We start from the raw sequence: 14,092 nt of genomic DNA, 5'->3' as shown, positions 1-14,092 counted from the left end.
ATGTTCTGGGAGAATTGTAAAAATATGCAGGTTGTTTTTCAAATTAGCGTCAGAATTTGCAAAGTAAAGGATACAGTGATTGATTGCAAGACTTGCTTTCTCTCTTCCTCGTTAGTACTTAATTCTATTTAAATTAGCTTTGAATTAACATTGAAAACTACCCAGACTCCATAAGAAGCTATGAAAACAATAGATTCTATTTCTTTTTTTTTTTTTTTTTTTTAATTAATATTAGGATTTGGTTTCTGTATGATGAAACAATTTTTGTAATACTAATTTTCCATGTAATGCTTAAGTCGACAGTGCTTGAAAAACAAAGCAAACTTGGCTTTGGTTTTGGTTGCTTAAGATTCCACCACCACCCCCCGCCACTACCACACCCACACCACACACACACACACACACACACACACACCCCGAAAAAAAATATTTAAAAACATAAATGGGCTAAGACACAAACTTCCTTTTCCCTCTTTAAACAAAGTTATGGATTGTTTTCCAGAGGCTTGGCACTCTGTAAGTCTTGCCATCTTTGAAGTGGGCAGCAGGCTGTTGTCTCAGTGAGGTTACAGGAGTAACTCAGACAGTCGGTGCCTGCGTTTAGGCTCTCTCGGGGGCGATCCCTGCATCCCCGAACACGCTGGGAGGCGGTGCAGGAGCGTTGGATACCACCCAGGTGAAGCAGCACCGTGTGGGAGACGGAAACGTGTTGTCTTCCATCGTGTGTTGGGTCTTAGGTGGCCTTTGTGAGGCGTGGAGTATTGACACAAAGGAATGTAAATTCAGGAGCTCTCATAAAAAGTTATATACAGCCACTGTGAACTCGGGGGGGGGGGGAGAGGTTGGGGGGGTGGAAGTTGGTCTGAAGACAAATAAAGCCATTAAAATGTATTTAAAGAGATAGTATTTCAGTTCTGGAGGTGGGGATAAAATAACGCTTAAATAGCAACTCTGTGGTAGAATTTCAAATACTTTTCATATTATGCATCCAGCTAGTACTGTATTGGAAAAAAAAATAGCAACCTCAAAAATAGAGGAAGGGGTAGTTTTTCTTTAAGTTATACCTTTTTGAAGTTAGTATTAAATCATTTGGATTACTTGATGGAAGGCAGTGGTGTTTGCGAGCAAGAAGCACAGGGGTGGTGGGGCCATGGGTTCCTCTGGACTGGGTAATGCAAAATTTCAATTCCCTACCTGTAATAAATTTGACTTCAGTCTAAAAGGGTAGTAATAAAAGGGAGGCGATTTCTCTCGGTGGCAGTAGGCCAAGCAGGTGGAGATTTCTTTTCACCCAGATGTCTTGAGAAAAGGGCTGGGGATTGGGGATTTGGGGTGGTTTTGAGTTGGGGGGCAGGGGTGATGTATTTGGACTCTCAGACCATAGAAAGCTCTTATTGATCAGCTGTATTGCTCTAAACCCGTCAAATTAACTATCCCCTGTGACAGTGATCTTCAAATCTTAGATTTTTTTTTTTTCTGAACTGAATAGCAAATTCAGTTCAAGGCCAGGCTGGATGGGGCTTTGAGCAACCTGGTCCGGTGGGAGGTGTCCCTGCCATGGTCTCTAAGGTCCCTACCAACTCTAACCATTCTATGATTCTATGGAATTAGTGAAAAAAACCAATTCTGTGGTTCCAGCAGATCTTTAATTGGTCAAATGTTCTTGTCATTTTCCATTTACAAAACAGACAAAATGGGATGTACTTGAAGTCCAGCATATCCTGTAACTTCATCACAACTAAGAATATTTAGACATGATTGAATAAATAAACTCCGGCACTACAGTTCAATGATTAAAAGTTAATTATCTGGTATAGAACTTATAGGCTTCCATAATAAGGCAGAAGTTCACGTTAAAGTAACTCTTCAGAAAATATACTTCATGTGTGACTATCCAGTTGAGAAAACTGATCAGTATTCCGTATCAGTACTAGCATCCAGTTACTAATTTAGAATTTCCTTTGAATGCACTTAATTACAGGTGGAAATTCACCTGTTAAGGCAGGGATTGAGCATTTTCTGGACTTTGGTATTGAGCCACAATGTTTTAGTCTTTGACAAATGGGAATCAGTCACCTGAACAGTCTGCATTTGAAAAGCTTTTCGTTTTTGATGTGTTGCGATAAGTACATTCTTTGGATTTTCTATGACTCTTACAACTAGAACATTGTATGCTTTCCATGGGTTTTGTTCAATATTTGTAGTGACATGCAAAAGTCAATGGATTACAAGCAAGTCTCCATTTCTAAGGCTCCATATTCATAACAAGTTATAGCTATTGTTTCACCCTGGTTATTTTATGGACAAAAATGTTCATGATCTTTAACTGATTCATTTTCACTGTATTTCAATTTTTATTTCCTCATTTTAATATCACGGTTTAAGGCTTGACTCTTGCTAGCATTATGCTTTGGTTTTGCAGCCTGTGAAATCCCATGCTCCCGTTTGGATCTGGGATTCCTGGAGCATGTGCTTAACACGCTGCCGAGCCGCAGGGCTTGTCCCTGCGAGACCGAGCTTCCCGCAGCCCCGGTGCCAACGGAGGGTGAAATACCTGGGCTCGTGGAGCTCCTTAGGTTTCTGCCGTGTAAATCCAATATAGAGGGCAGCCTCGTTGCTCAGTTTCACGAGTGCTTTGAAAGCCCATAAATTATTCTGAAAATGGATCAGAATTAACCATTTTTGGGGATTGTTTAAATGGAGCAAAGTATTAATAGGAGCCTCGACTGGATTTTTCTGACTTCACACTCTTGCATCTGGGTCCTCCTGTGTTTCAGTCCTTCCCAACCTGACTCTTCAAATGAGCAACCTTGTTAGTAAGGAAAATAATTAGTGGGTTTTTTTAATTGAAGATAAATTTAAAGACATACATTATAGAAAAAAAAGGACATGGGACAATGTAAAAGGATAAAAAATTGTAAATCTGTTATATTTGGGGTTTTTTGAACTATGTTAGGCGATGCTGTATCAGTTTAGGGGTATGAGGCAAGAGGCAAGTGAAGTCAGTGTAAATGAGATGTGCAGTGTCAGTATCCACTCCCGAAATTCTCTTGTGATACTGCTCTGTAATAACCTTAATATATTTATCATTCCCAATGATTACAAATTAATGGAATTTTTTTTTTTTATTTTTTTTTTCTCCTGGACTTGTTCTGTTGCGTTATCAGTTCCAAAAGCCTTGTTTTTTCCTTGGGAGGGTGATGTGTTTAATCCTAGTTGAGCTGACCCAGGAGAAGTCAAATCGCTGGCGGCGTAACCGGTAGCAGGCTGGCAGGCAGCCCTCCGGGCAGGGAGCGTGGCGTTTGGCTTCCCGTGGTGGCTATCAAAGCGACAGCTGCCCTGCTGCCGAGATGATTACGTGGGTATGTCAGTATGGGCTGTATTAACTAGAATAAAATACACCTTTTTCCTCTTTGTGTCAGTCCCACAGTAGAGAGGATTCAATGCGCTGCTGCGTTTAAGTGGTTCTTGGCCAGCGGAGCGGCTCTCGGAGCCCGCGCCAGCTGGCCGAGTTTGCCGAAGTTTTCAGGCTCTTGTAAATCAGGCTTTTGGTAACACACGGACCTGGCTGGGGCCCGGGGAGGACGCAGATCGCTCTGCAGAACGGCTTTTCCCCCATTCATCGGGCGCTGCTGAAGGACCCGCTCCCGCTCGCTCGCTTTCACAAACCTGTAGTTGGTGACACGGTGGCCGGTGTGTGCCGCAGGAGGAAATTCCGAGCCATACGTTTCCATACCTGCCCATAAATGGCTTTTGTTGTCTCCAGGGAAGCGCAGCCTTGGAGACGTCACCTGGATAACAGTAGTTTAAGTGTATGAGTATGTGTTCGGAGGGGCAAGCCGCCGTATTTATTAATCTCCATCCCTTCAGTTGTTGGTTCATTGTGACATTTGAGTCTCGTTTTGATGCTTTTTATACTGACCATCCTGACGGTTGTAGTGTTTGAGTACTAAAACTGCGTTTTACTGTGCTGCCATTGCTGCTTATACTCTCTCACTCTTGATCCTCCATACAGCTCCTTTATTTTGATGACCCTTTGTGGCCTTCCTGCATTTTACAGCTGTGGCCTCTCTTTGTTACCTTTGTTCATGTGTGAATTCATATCCTTTCCAAACGTTTAGCCTCCTTTTTTTTTTTTTTATTATTATTATTTTAATGACCCTGACAACTTTGGTTCCAGTTCATCTGAAACAAACAAACAAACAAAAAAAAAAAACCACCCCAAAAAAAAACCAAACAACCAACACCCCAAAATCTGTGTAACTTTGATTTTATTTTTTTTTCAAATGCAGATTGTATTTTTGTAGAGTTGTATTCCAATTTACTCAGCTTGGTTTGTTAAACTGCAGTATTGGTTTTGCTGAGTATAACTTGGATTGGCTCTTGGTCTGGTGACCAAAAATTGTACCTAGACTCATATTCGATTTGTAAAGCTTAATTCCACGTCTTTAATGTACCTGATAAATATATTGTATGTATGTACAATATTAAATGTTGTTCACATATATACATATATTGTACTTGTGTAGATAAATGGCTGGAAACTCTGACCCATAATTGCATTTCTGTTAAATGTTTGTCTAGAGTATGGATTTGGTTTCATTTATATTAAATAATATTATTTGAGCAATTGGTCACATTTAATCTTATAGTCAAATAACTTTTGAATTTAATATTTTTATAGCTTTTTTTTCAATACCAAGTGTTTCTGCTTTTGCAGTTTCTACTGACAATCAGTAAATGCTTTCAGCATATTTTCCAATTACTTAAATCTGTAATAAATGTGTTCTTAAAGCTTTTTGACAGGCTGTTTTTACCCAAAGGAAACTCAATCAGCCGCAAGCCTGGAATCAAAGAGCTTTTTTTTTTTTTCTTAAGTAATGCAAATCAAATCCAAATTCTTAAATTTGAAGCTGATACAGACGTAGCGCTTGGTAGCTACTTCCTTAATCCTCCCCAAATTTTGAATTTGACGCCCGACGACTTGTTAGTAACTGTGTAAAATGAGACCGAATGCTAATCTGTGCTTTGCCTTGGCTTTCTGCTCTGTGTTGTCTTGGTGTTTGCGTCTTACCTCTTACGTCTGTGCTGTTTGTTCCCTCCCCTGTTCTCTAATCCTGCCCTCCCCTCTGTTCCTCCTCATTGTCCACACTGACCCATCAATCAACCAACAACGCCCCCCCTTTCGTCGTGGTGATCTGCCCTGCTCTGGTTGGTGGCTCCGTGCTTGGGTGGCTGTATGTTGTGCTGGACCAGTTCACCCAAATATGGCCTTCTTGCTGACAGGTATCACTTCTGTGAGAAGTGTTTCACTGAAATCCAGGGGGAGAATGTCACCCTGGGTGATGACCCTTCCCAGCCTCAAACGTAAGTCGCTTCTTTTCTTCTGCACGACACCTTTTTAAATAGGAGGGGTGATGTGTAATCCCCATTTGATAGTAAAACCCTGCGGCCGGTGGTGGGGAAATGCCCATTTTCTTACTAATGGGAGGTTTTTACAGTAACACATAACGTTTATTACTGTGTTGGGTCTATTAATCTGCCCAACAGTGTCACTTGTGTCCGGTTGTGCTACTCAAGCGCTGCCTGTGGATGGGGCACGGGGGGTGGCAGACACTAGGTAACGTGGTTGGAAGGGGCAGGGGGAACGGAAGCTGTGTCAATAAATGTCACTAATCCATTATCTTTTCAAATAAAAGACTTCGGCTAACCCTGATGTCTCACCTTTTTGAAGCACAGCTTTTCTTTATGAAACCAATGGCTTGTCTTTAACTTGGCCAGAAAATAAGATGTCCTAAGATTTATGAAAAATGCAAGTTGTTTTGGAAGGTGGCTGCTTTACTGACGACAGCTTCCCATGTTCTTCATGATTTTTAATTTATGTGTATACCGGGGTACCTCTTATTTTGCTTTTAATTTGCACGGGAAGTGATAATATTTTCTGTAGCTTAAAATAAAATGAATTGTTTTCTCTGAATAGAAAATAAATACCAATATGCTCTCTTCAGACATGAGGTTTGTTCATTTGCTGCAATTCAGAGAAGCATGATATTGTCTTGGCCTCTGATATAAAGGTGCTACTGAGTTTTCATATTAACTCTTTGTCTCTAGAACCATCTCTAAGGATCAGTTTGAAAAGAAGAAAAACGATACACTAGATCCAGAGCCGTAAGTACCAGACCCTTGTTTTTCTTAAAATAATCTCATCGCTTTCACTTGCCCTTTAGCCAGCACTTCAGTGTAATTCGTTATTCTGGCAGTGAATAGTCTTCCTTTTCCCCCATCTCTGCCCAAACGAGCTGCAGAATCATTCTCTAGAGTTCGTAGCACAGCGTATGAATTTGATGTCTACCACTGGTAATCCAAGACAAAAATACCAGCCTGTTTTAATGGCGGTTCTGTTGATTTTGGGAATTCCTAAGGTGTGGTCTGAAAATGGCCCTCCGTCGTACAGAGCCTTTCTGCCAAGCCCCGAGTACCTGTGGGCGAGTTCTGCGTTTCCTCTGCTGCTTTAGCTAGACTTAGAAAACCCGTTTTTTCTCCTCACTTGAGTACTTGGCCCACTGAAAGATCCATCCTTCTCCTTTGTGTTCATTAGCCTCGGGAAGTTCAGTAAAAGCCAAGTTGAACATTTCTTTAGTAGCGATGCGCTGCGTTTCCTAATGTCCTTAACTGGCTGAAACGAGATTTTATCTTACTGCTACTTTGTTCTCTGGCAGTTTAATACGCAATACATTTTGTTTCCTTTTCTCATCTTTGCAAATACTCACCAGAGCTCCTCCCCCAGACCTTTAGAGATAGGCTGAGATAGACCCTCAGTGCTCTGGGCTTCAAAACCGATGTTGCAGTCTTGGCTTGATCCAACAAAAGAATTTTGACGTACTATTTTGACCCAAAAAAAAGGCCCCACCGAAAAAACAAAACCTATAGCAGACCCGGGCAGGTGAAGACAAGTTGATACGTGTTTTCTGGGCACAGTGATTCACGAGTGACTAGTTTTTACATTTACAGTAAGTTGAGCAACCATTTAGTCAGCTCGTGGTTGGTGCAACAATTGAAAACTCAATCTGTGGAGGTATTGTTGGAGCAGAGTCTGCGAAGCTGGGAAAACTCGGAACTCGACTTAGAAAAGGATAGAAAAGACCCAGAAAAAGTTGTGTGTGACAGCCCATTTCACGTTTTTAAACTAGTTTCACATTTCATATATATATATATATGATGTGCACATGAAATTGATAGATGTATATCTGAAGCTATTCTAATGGGTATATTTTTTTTAAATGGCACATAAATTGAGGCTGCTGAAGTCGATTCAGTTCTTAGCAGAGGGTTGGAAAGCCCTTCTTTCTTGCTGAATTGTGGAAAACGACTTGCCTACCACCAGAAGTGATTGGCTGCTGTTTTTTCTTCTCAGGTTTGTTGACTGCAAAGAGTGTGGTCGGAAGATGCACCAGATTTGTGTATTACATTATGACATTATTTGGCCTTCAGGGTAAGATGTTTGTTAGTTTTTTTACCCCTTGTATAATGTGACCGATGTAGTTTATATCATTAAGACTTTCTGCCTTTGCTCTTTAACGTGCAGTCGCTGCCCTTAACGAACTGATTATAAAAGGACAAAGTAGGCTTTAAGTCCCTCGAAAATGGAGAGATACAAACTGTTCAAACGCAGAGAAAAATATCTCATACTCTGATATTTAAATTATGGGTTCAGAGGTTGGGTTTAAGCGAGCCCATAATGGATTTATGCTAAATTTTTGGCAATTTTTTTTTTCTCAATAGGTTTGTCTGTGATAATTGTCTGAAGAAAACTGGTAGAACACGTAAAGAAAACAAATTCAGTGCTAAAAGTGAGTTTTATATTTCTATTTTTATCTTTATCTTCAGCTTTCATCCTCTCCCTGCCACGCCTCATAGCTTTTTGATTGAGACTTTCTGTTGTCGTGACGGACAGCACAGGAACATCTGCAAAATGGGGAGTAGCGTAGCCCAAGGCTTTCGTAGCTGTCGGAATTTTAATCAACTTTTTAAAGACCTGCTCTGTGTGTGTTTGTGGTCAGTCTTAGCGCTGCTTGAGGAATTTGGCATCTATATCCTTATTTTTCTAAGATTAAAAAAAAAAGGGGGGGGGGGACGACACACAATAGAGGAGAAACACACGTCTGCTTGCGCTTTACCGGCTATATTCAGACACGTTCCCATGTAGCGTTGAAACTGTAGTAAATTGTTGTCACCCTCCAAATAACGTGTAATGACAAGTTGTGCTGCGTTTCAGGTGTACTGAGGTGGTGCCAGGTACTAACGCAGCTGAAGAGCTTTTCTTGCTTGGAGAGCGGGCTGTGTTATAACAACTGGCCGCTGGAAGGAGTAACCAATTGTACCGTGTGTCTAGAGTTTCTTGGAAGTAATCATTGTCAGAATCTTGTTGAAATGTGCGCTAAAGAGAGTGCCAAAAAGACGCCAGGTCGAGTTGTCTCCGCCTCCTTAGCAATCCTTGCACAGGCATTCTTTGCACGCGTTTGAGTGTCAGAGAACATAATTTGATGACTTTTCACTCATACATGTTTTGGGGGAGAGGAGGTGTTAGCGTTGGAAATGCAGTGTCAGTGGAGGAAAAAGAAGAGCAGAAAAACAAAGCGAGTGTAGAAGCCAAGAGGGTGATTCAGACACTTGAACAACTGGAACTTGCAGCTACGCTTGATTCCTCCCTTGTTCTTCTTTGGTCCTTGGAAGTTCTGGGCATTGCCCTCACATACTGTGACTTTACAAGCCTGAATCTTCCAAATTGTCATCAAGCAGTGGTTTTGCATTAAATGTTAACTTCTTGCTAACTTGGTGTGTGGTTGATTGCATAATGAGAGATTTGGAGGGGGATAATTTGGAGATGATTAACGCTGTGTGAGACGTATTAGGTTACAGCAATCACAACGGTCTCTGGAGTAACCCGACGCATGCAAGTATTGTTAAAAGATTAAAGCTAGTCTCATTAAAGACAGATTAAGATTGTAAGAGAACATTAATAAAATGGTGAAATAAAAATGTAGTTTCAGAGAACCATTCTAAATAGATGTCTCTTCCATTATATGCTGACTTTACAGCATACGTTGATGTAAATTGTCTTAAATAAGTATGTGATTCCTTGGATGGCTGCAGTTCTGTGACATTGCTTAAAGTTTGAGTGACCAACATTTAACTCAAGGTAACCGTTCTGTTCTTTGGGGATCTGGACAGGGAAATAACACTGCTTTTTTTCCTTCCCATTGATCTCCTTTTCCTCCTCCTTCCCCTGTTTTTGGTTATCTTGTGTTTTCTTTTTCCTGTGATGATTTGAGTCCTGCTGCCAGCTGCAATCCCCTGGCGGGCTCAGCTCTTGAGATCAGTTTTCTTTAGTGGAAACACAAGAACAGGGAAGGAAAAGACCTCTTCTTGTTGTCAAAACCTTGGTCTTATTACTGACCTAAAACCAAACATGAGCCATGAAAGTTTGAAACATTAACATGTTTCCTCTCCTCTCCCCCTCCCTCCTCATAAAACCCCTTACTGAGTTGCCATCAATATTTCTACACGCTTTCAAGCATTCTGGCACAACTACTGAGAATCAAGATAGCACATCCCTCAGCTGAGAGCTATTGCTCAGCTGGGACAGCAACATTCATATTCCTAATGTATATATTAAGTAAAGTTGGTTATCTTAACCACATCACAAGTTGCATAAAGCTGGGTGACAGCTTGCCAAGTACAGCCTGTAAACCAGTGTACAGCTGGATTATGCTGGGAAATTGCTACATTTTTGGAAGTATTTTTCTTACTAAGAAAATCTACGAATATCACTTAACCAATGCAGCGATGTTCAAAGACAAAAGATATCCTGACTAATAAGTTGCCCAAAGTAGTTTCCTGACAAAAAGCCACAGTAAGGCAGAAGGCTGAAATCTGTCCAGTTACTCATCCAGTAACAAACGTCTGGCCATTGCTACCCCAACAAAACTTCTGTGCTCCAGTTGTTACTGATTTGGAGGCCTTTTTAGCAATTGGCACTGCAGTTTTCATTGAGACCCGAGCTTTTATTGGAAGTCCATACATTAGAGGTGTCCGAGAATCAAAATCCAGTTGCTTTCTAAAAGAATTTGTGCATTCTAATATATCAAAATATGCAGCTTTTAGATCCTTTCCTTACAGTGTGTGTAATCTTGATGCTGCCTGTTTCTTTTATCTTCTTATCTGGTCTTTTTGTTTGTTTGTTTTTCAAGTCTTAATGCGTTGCAGCATAAGGAAGGAAGCAGATATCCTTCGGTTGCTTAGCATTGGAAAGATGATAAAATGAAAACACAAGGCAGTGGAGTTAACTAAAATGGCTTTCTAAAAATGTACCGTCTCATTAGCTGAAACTGAGCTGTTTCTTTGGTTTTTTCCTGTTTGTCTCTGGAGAAATCAACGAAACAAAATAATTCCTTCAGAAATTATTTGTGAATTTCCTTTAAAATTTGGTTTTCCTTGAAAATCAACCACCTTCTATTATATATGGAAAGCCAAATATATTGTATTGAGCTGGGAAACACTGGGAAAGGCCCGTATTTGGTAAAAGGCGTAGTGTATTTTTTAATTTAACCTGCCTTTAATTATTAGCTCCCAGGTAAATGATATTTAGACTAGTTATAGTCTAAATATTATAGTCTAAATATCTAGTCTATGATATAGATAGATATTTAGACTGGTTATAACCATAGAATCTCACTGGACAAGGGGACAGACTAAAAGATGTAAAACAAAATTGTCGCATTTGGGTAGTTTCTATAAACTGATTGTAAAATTAAATTTTAAGTGTATAAACCCTTTAGAAAGTGAGATCCTGCTTTGATTATATGTGGCTTTTTTCGCCAGTATTGGAGCCTAAAATAATTTTTAGCATCGATATTTGACTGCAGCGTTCTGTGTCTGAGCTCAGGAGTCGGGAAGAAGAACCCAACAGCCTTGTGTCAGTGGCCAAATAACAACTGAAAATTGAGGCAATGGAGAGCTGAAAATTAAATGGATTTTAGTAAACTGAACATCTGTAGATTGCATCATCACTTTGGAATAGATAGAAGATTGACCATAAAAATGAAGTAGAAATATTAGTTGGTAAAATAATTACAGCAGGATGAGAGACATTGTCATAAATCTTCAGGTCAAAACAGTGTGCTACTGCTGTTTTCTGACTTTAAACCAAAATCTTCATCTTAATTTCTGTAATTTGTTGTGGATTTATTTGAAAACCGTCACATCCTGTAATACTACAAAAGCAGCTATCCCCCACAAAAGCTAATTGTTAAATGTAAAGACTGGGAGAGGGGATCTGGACAATACGTGGACTTGAACTTTTAAAGACCTCTATCTCTGCGCAAGAACTATTTAAGCTTTATGTGCAGATTACTGTAACTGTTCAATCTAAAAGCTCTCTTGAAAAGAAAAGAAAAAGCAATGAAATCGCCATTGAAGTCAAAAGGCTTTTCATTTCTGTTGATTTGCTTTGCTTTGCTTGAAAAGGTGTGGCATTGAGCCAGATCTATAAAGTGATGTAATCTTTGTCAAACAGCCAGATAGTGGTTTTGTTAGGAGAAAACATTTGCACTGTTCATAAAATAAGCCTGCAAATTTCAAATTGCTATGTAAAGCCACCTTTGTTGGTTCACTTACTAAGTCATTTTCCCACTGCAGTGGTTTTAGCTTCCGCGTTGGGGTACAGACACTTAAGGCTTGGGTGAAAACATGGATGGGTTTGCTTCTTTAATTTTGGCTGCATAAATAAAATCATCAATTTTTCATATGGAGGTAAAACTTAACAACGATTTCTCCAGTATTAACGTTTCTGGTGTCACGTTCTCCCCCTTCATTTCTAGGGCTACAGACGACGCGTTTAGGAAACCATTTGGAAGACAGAGTGAATAAATTTTTGCGGCGACAGAATCATCCTGAAGCTGGAGAGGTCTTTGTCAGAGTGGTAGCGAGTTCAGATAAGACAGTAGAAGTTAAACCAGGAATGAAATCCAGGTTAGTTCTGTTAATTACAATACATGCAATCTTGGAATCTGTTATTTTGAGGTCTCCCTGCATAAATATTGTAAAATTGTGCCAATTTGCACCTTAATCTCTTTGCACGTTTTTTGAAACTTAAGCATGAGTAAAGTTGTGAAAGGGAGAAAAACAGTATGCAGTAGATGAACTGGGAGGAGATTCAAAATGCAGTTGTATTCGGACTGGTTTTGGAGGGGTAATGGGGACATCCTGGTTTGGGTTATAATAACTTTGTATTACTAATTCTTGAGAGAGTCTGACCATGTTTTGGGTAGCGTTACAGAATTCAGAGTTTAGTTTGAAACTGTTGCTGAGGTTCTGTGCCTTTTGTTTTTCTCTGTTCCTTCATTTTGCTGCGGTTTTATAAATACTTTAGCTTTCAGAAGTTATTTTTTATTTGCTTCATCATGAGTGAAAAGTTTAAAAGGTTAATTCTGTGAAGTATTTTGGCTTTAATTCATAAAGACAGTGTTTACGTGACATCACTGCGTCATAATGCATCAGGTTTTCTAATCTGCAGTCTATTTAAAGGCCTGTGGTTGCTGAGGATGCTCTCGCACTCAGTGGTTGGTCGTATGTACGTACGTACGTACAACCTGTTTGGTCGTATGGTGACTATTGTGAAAACTGTCTTTCCCGGAGTTTTATACCAACAGACCACGAATTGGCAGGACTCTCTGTTACAATACAGCTCTGGTGGACAACAGGATGCCCATGAGCCAGCAATGTGCCCTTGTGGCCAAGCAGGCCAATGGCATCCTGGGGTGCATCAAGAAGAGCGTGACCAGCAGGTGGAGGGAGGTCATCCTCCCGCTCTGCTCTGCCCTGGGGAGGCCCCATCTGGAGCACTGGGTCCAGTTCTGGGCTCCCCAGTTCAAGAAGGACAGGGAACTGCTGGAGAGGGTACAGCAGAGGGCTACAAAGATGATGAGGGGCCGAGAACATCTGTCTGATGAGGAAAGGCTGAGGGACTTGGGTCTTTTTATTCTGGAGAAGAGAAGACTGAGGGGGGATCTCATCAACACCTATAAATACTTAAAGGGTGGGTGTCAGGAGGATGGGGCCAGTCTTTTTTCAGTGGTGCCCAGTGACAGGACAAGAGGAAATGGGCACAAACTTGAACATAGGAAGTTCCACCTAAACATGAGGAGGAACTTCTTTCCTGTGAGGGTGGCAGAGCCCTGGAAGAGGCTGCCCAGAGAGGTGGTGGAGTCTCCGTCTCTGGAGACATTCAAACCCCATCTGGACACGTTCCTGTGTGACCTGCTCTGGGTGGCCCTGCTCTGGCAGGGGGTTGGACTGGATGTCCAGAGGTCCCTTCCAACCCCATATCATTCTGTGATTCTGTGATCTGACCCTGTTTAACTGCTGCATAAATGTTTCTAATTAGTTAAAAATAAGTTTGCAAAGGATTTCCTCATTCTGTGTAGGATACTTGTTTAATAATTGACTTTGTTGGGTTTCTTTGCCCTCCTTCTTCCTTCCTACCACCCTTTCCTACAGATTTGTGGATTCTGGGGAGATGTCAGAGTCTTTCCCTTACCGTACCAAAGCTCTGTTTGCGTTTGAGGAGATAGACGGAGTAGATGTGTGCTTCTTCGGCATGCACGTCCAGGAGTACGGCTCGGATTGCCCCCCTCCAAATACAAGGTACTCTTTCGTTTCTGTGTCGGTGGTGCCTGCGCAGAAAACATCTTGCTACATTCACTGGAAAATTCCTCTGAAACACAGGAGATACATCTCAATTATGTGGCACAAATAAGCCCTACGGTATGACTGCAGATGACTTTGGAGTGGGAAAACAAATATCACAACAAAAATGTTACATTTTTTCATATTATGTATTTAATTTTGCCTTTCAGTATATATTCTTGCTGTCTAAAAAAAAAATGCTACCCACTGTTGGCTTTTGAGAATTGTTTATACCATGTTAAGATGCTTAAATATGCATTAAAATAATGTCATCGTTAATTTTTCTTTGTTCAGTATGGTTGTAGATGTATCTAGCATAGAAGTCGGTTCTCAGGAAGCAAAACAT

The 14,092-nt window shown here is 40.7% G+C and overlaps 1 protein-coding gene across 2 annotated transcripts in view; it reads left to right on the top strand.

Annotated features, from left to right (window-relative positions):
- The window catches only part of CREBBP (CREB binding lysine acetyltransferase), a 99,599-nt gene that overhangs the window by 73,084 nt on the left and 12,423 nt on the right, over positions 1 to 14,092 (top strand). For both annotated transcript variants that reach the window (XM_074158484.1, XM_074158483.1), the window contains 6 exons: positions 5,287 to 5,367; positions 6,112 to 6,168; positions 7,415 to 7,492; positions 7,783 to 7,850; positions 11,880 to 12,030; positions 13,558 to 13,704. In XM_074158484.1, coding sequence (XP_074014585.1) covers positions 5,287 to 5,367; positions 6,112 to 6,168; positions 7,415 to 7,492; positions 7,783 to 7,850; positions 11,880 to 12,030; positions 13,558 to 13,704 — 582 coding nt within the window. The remainder of the gene's footprint in view (positions 1 to 5,286; positions 5,368 to 6,111; positions 6,169 to 7,414; positions 7,493 to 7,782; positions 7,851 to 11,879; positions 12,031 to 13,557; positions 13,705 to 14,092) is intronic.

The sequence above is a fragment of the Numenius arquata genome, chromosome 14, assembly GCF_964106895.1.
Source record: "Numenius arquata chromosome 14, bNumArq3.hap1.1, whole genome shotgun sequence".
Lineage (NCBI taxonomy): Eukaryota > Metazoa > Chordata > Aves > Charadriiformes > Scolopacidae > Numenius > Numenius arquata.
The sequence above is the reverse complement of the archived record's forward strand: the minus strand, read 5'-3'. Positions and strand labels throughout refer to the sequence as shown.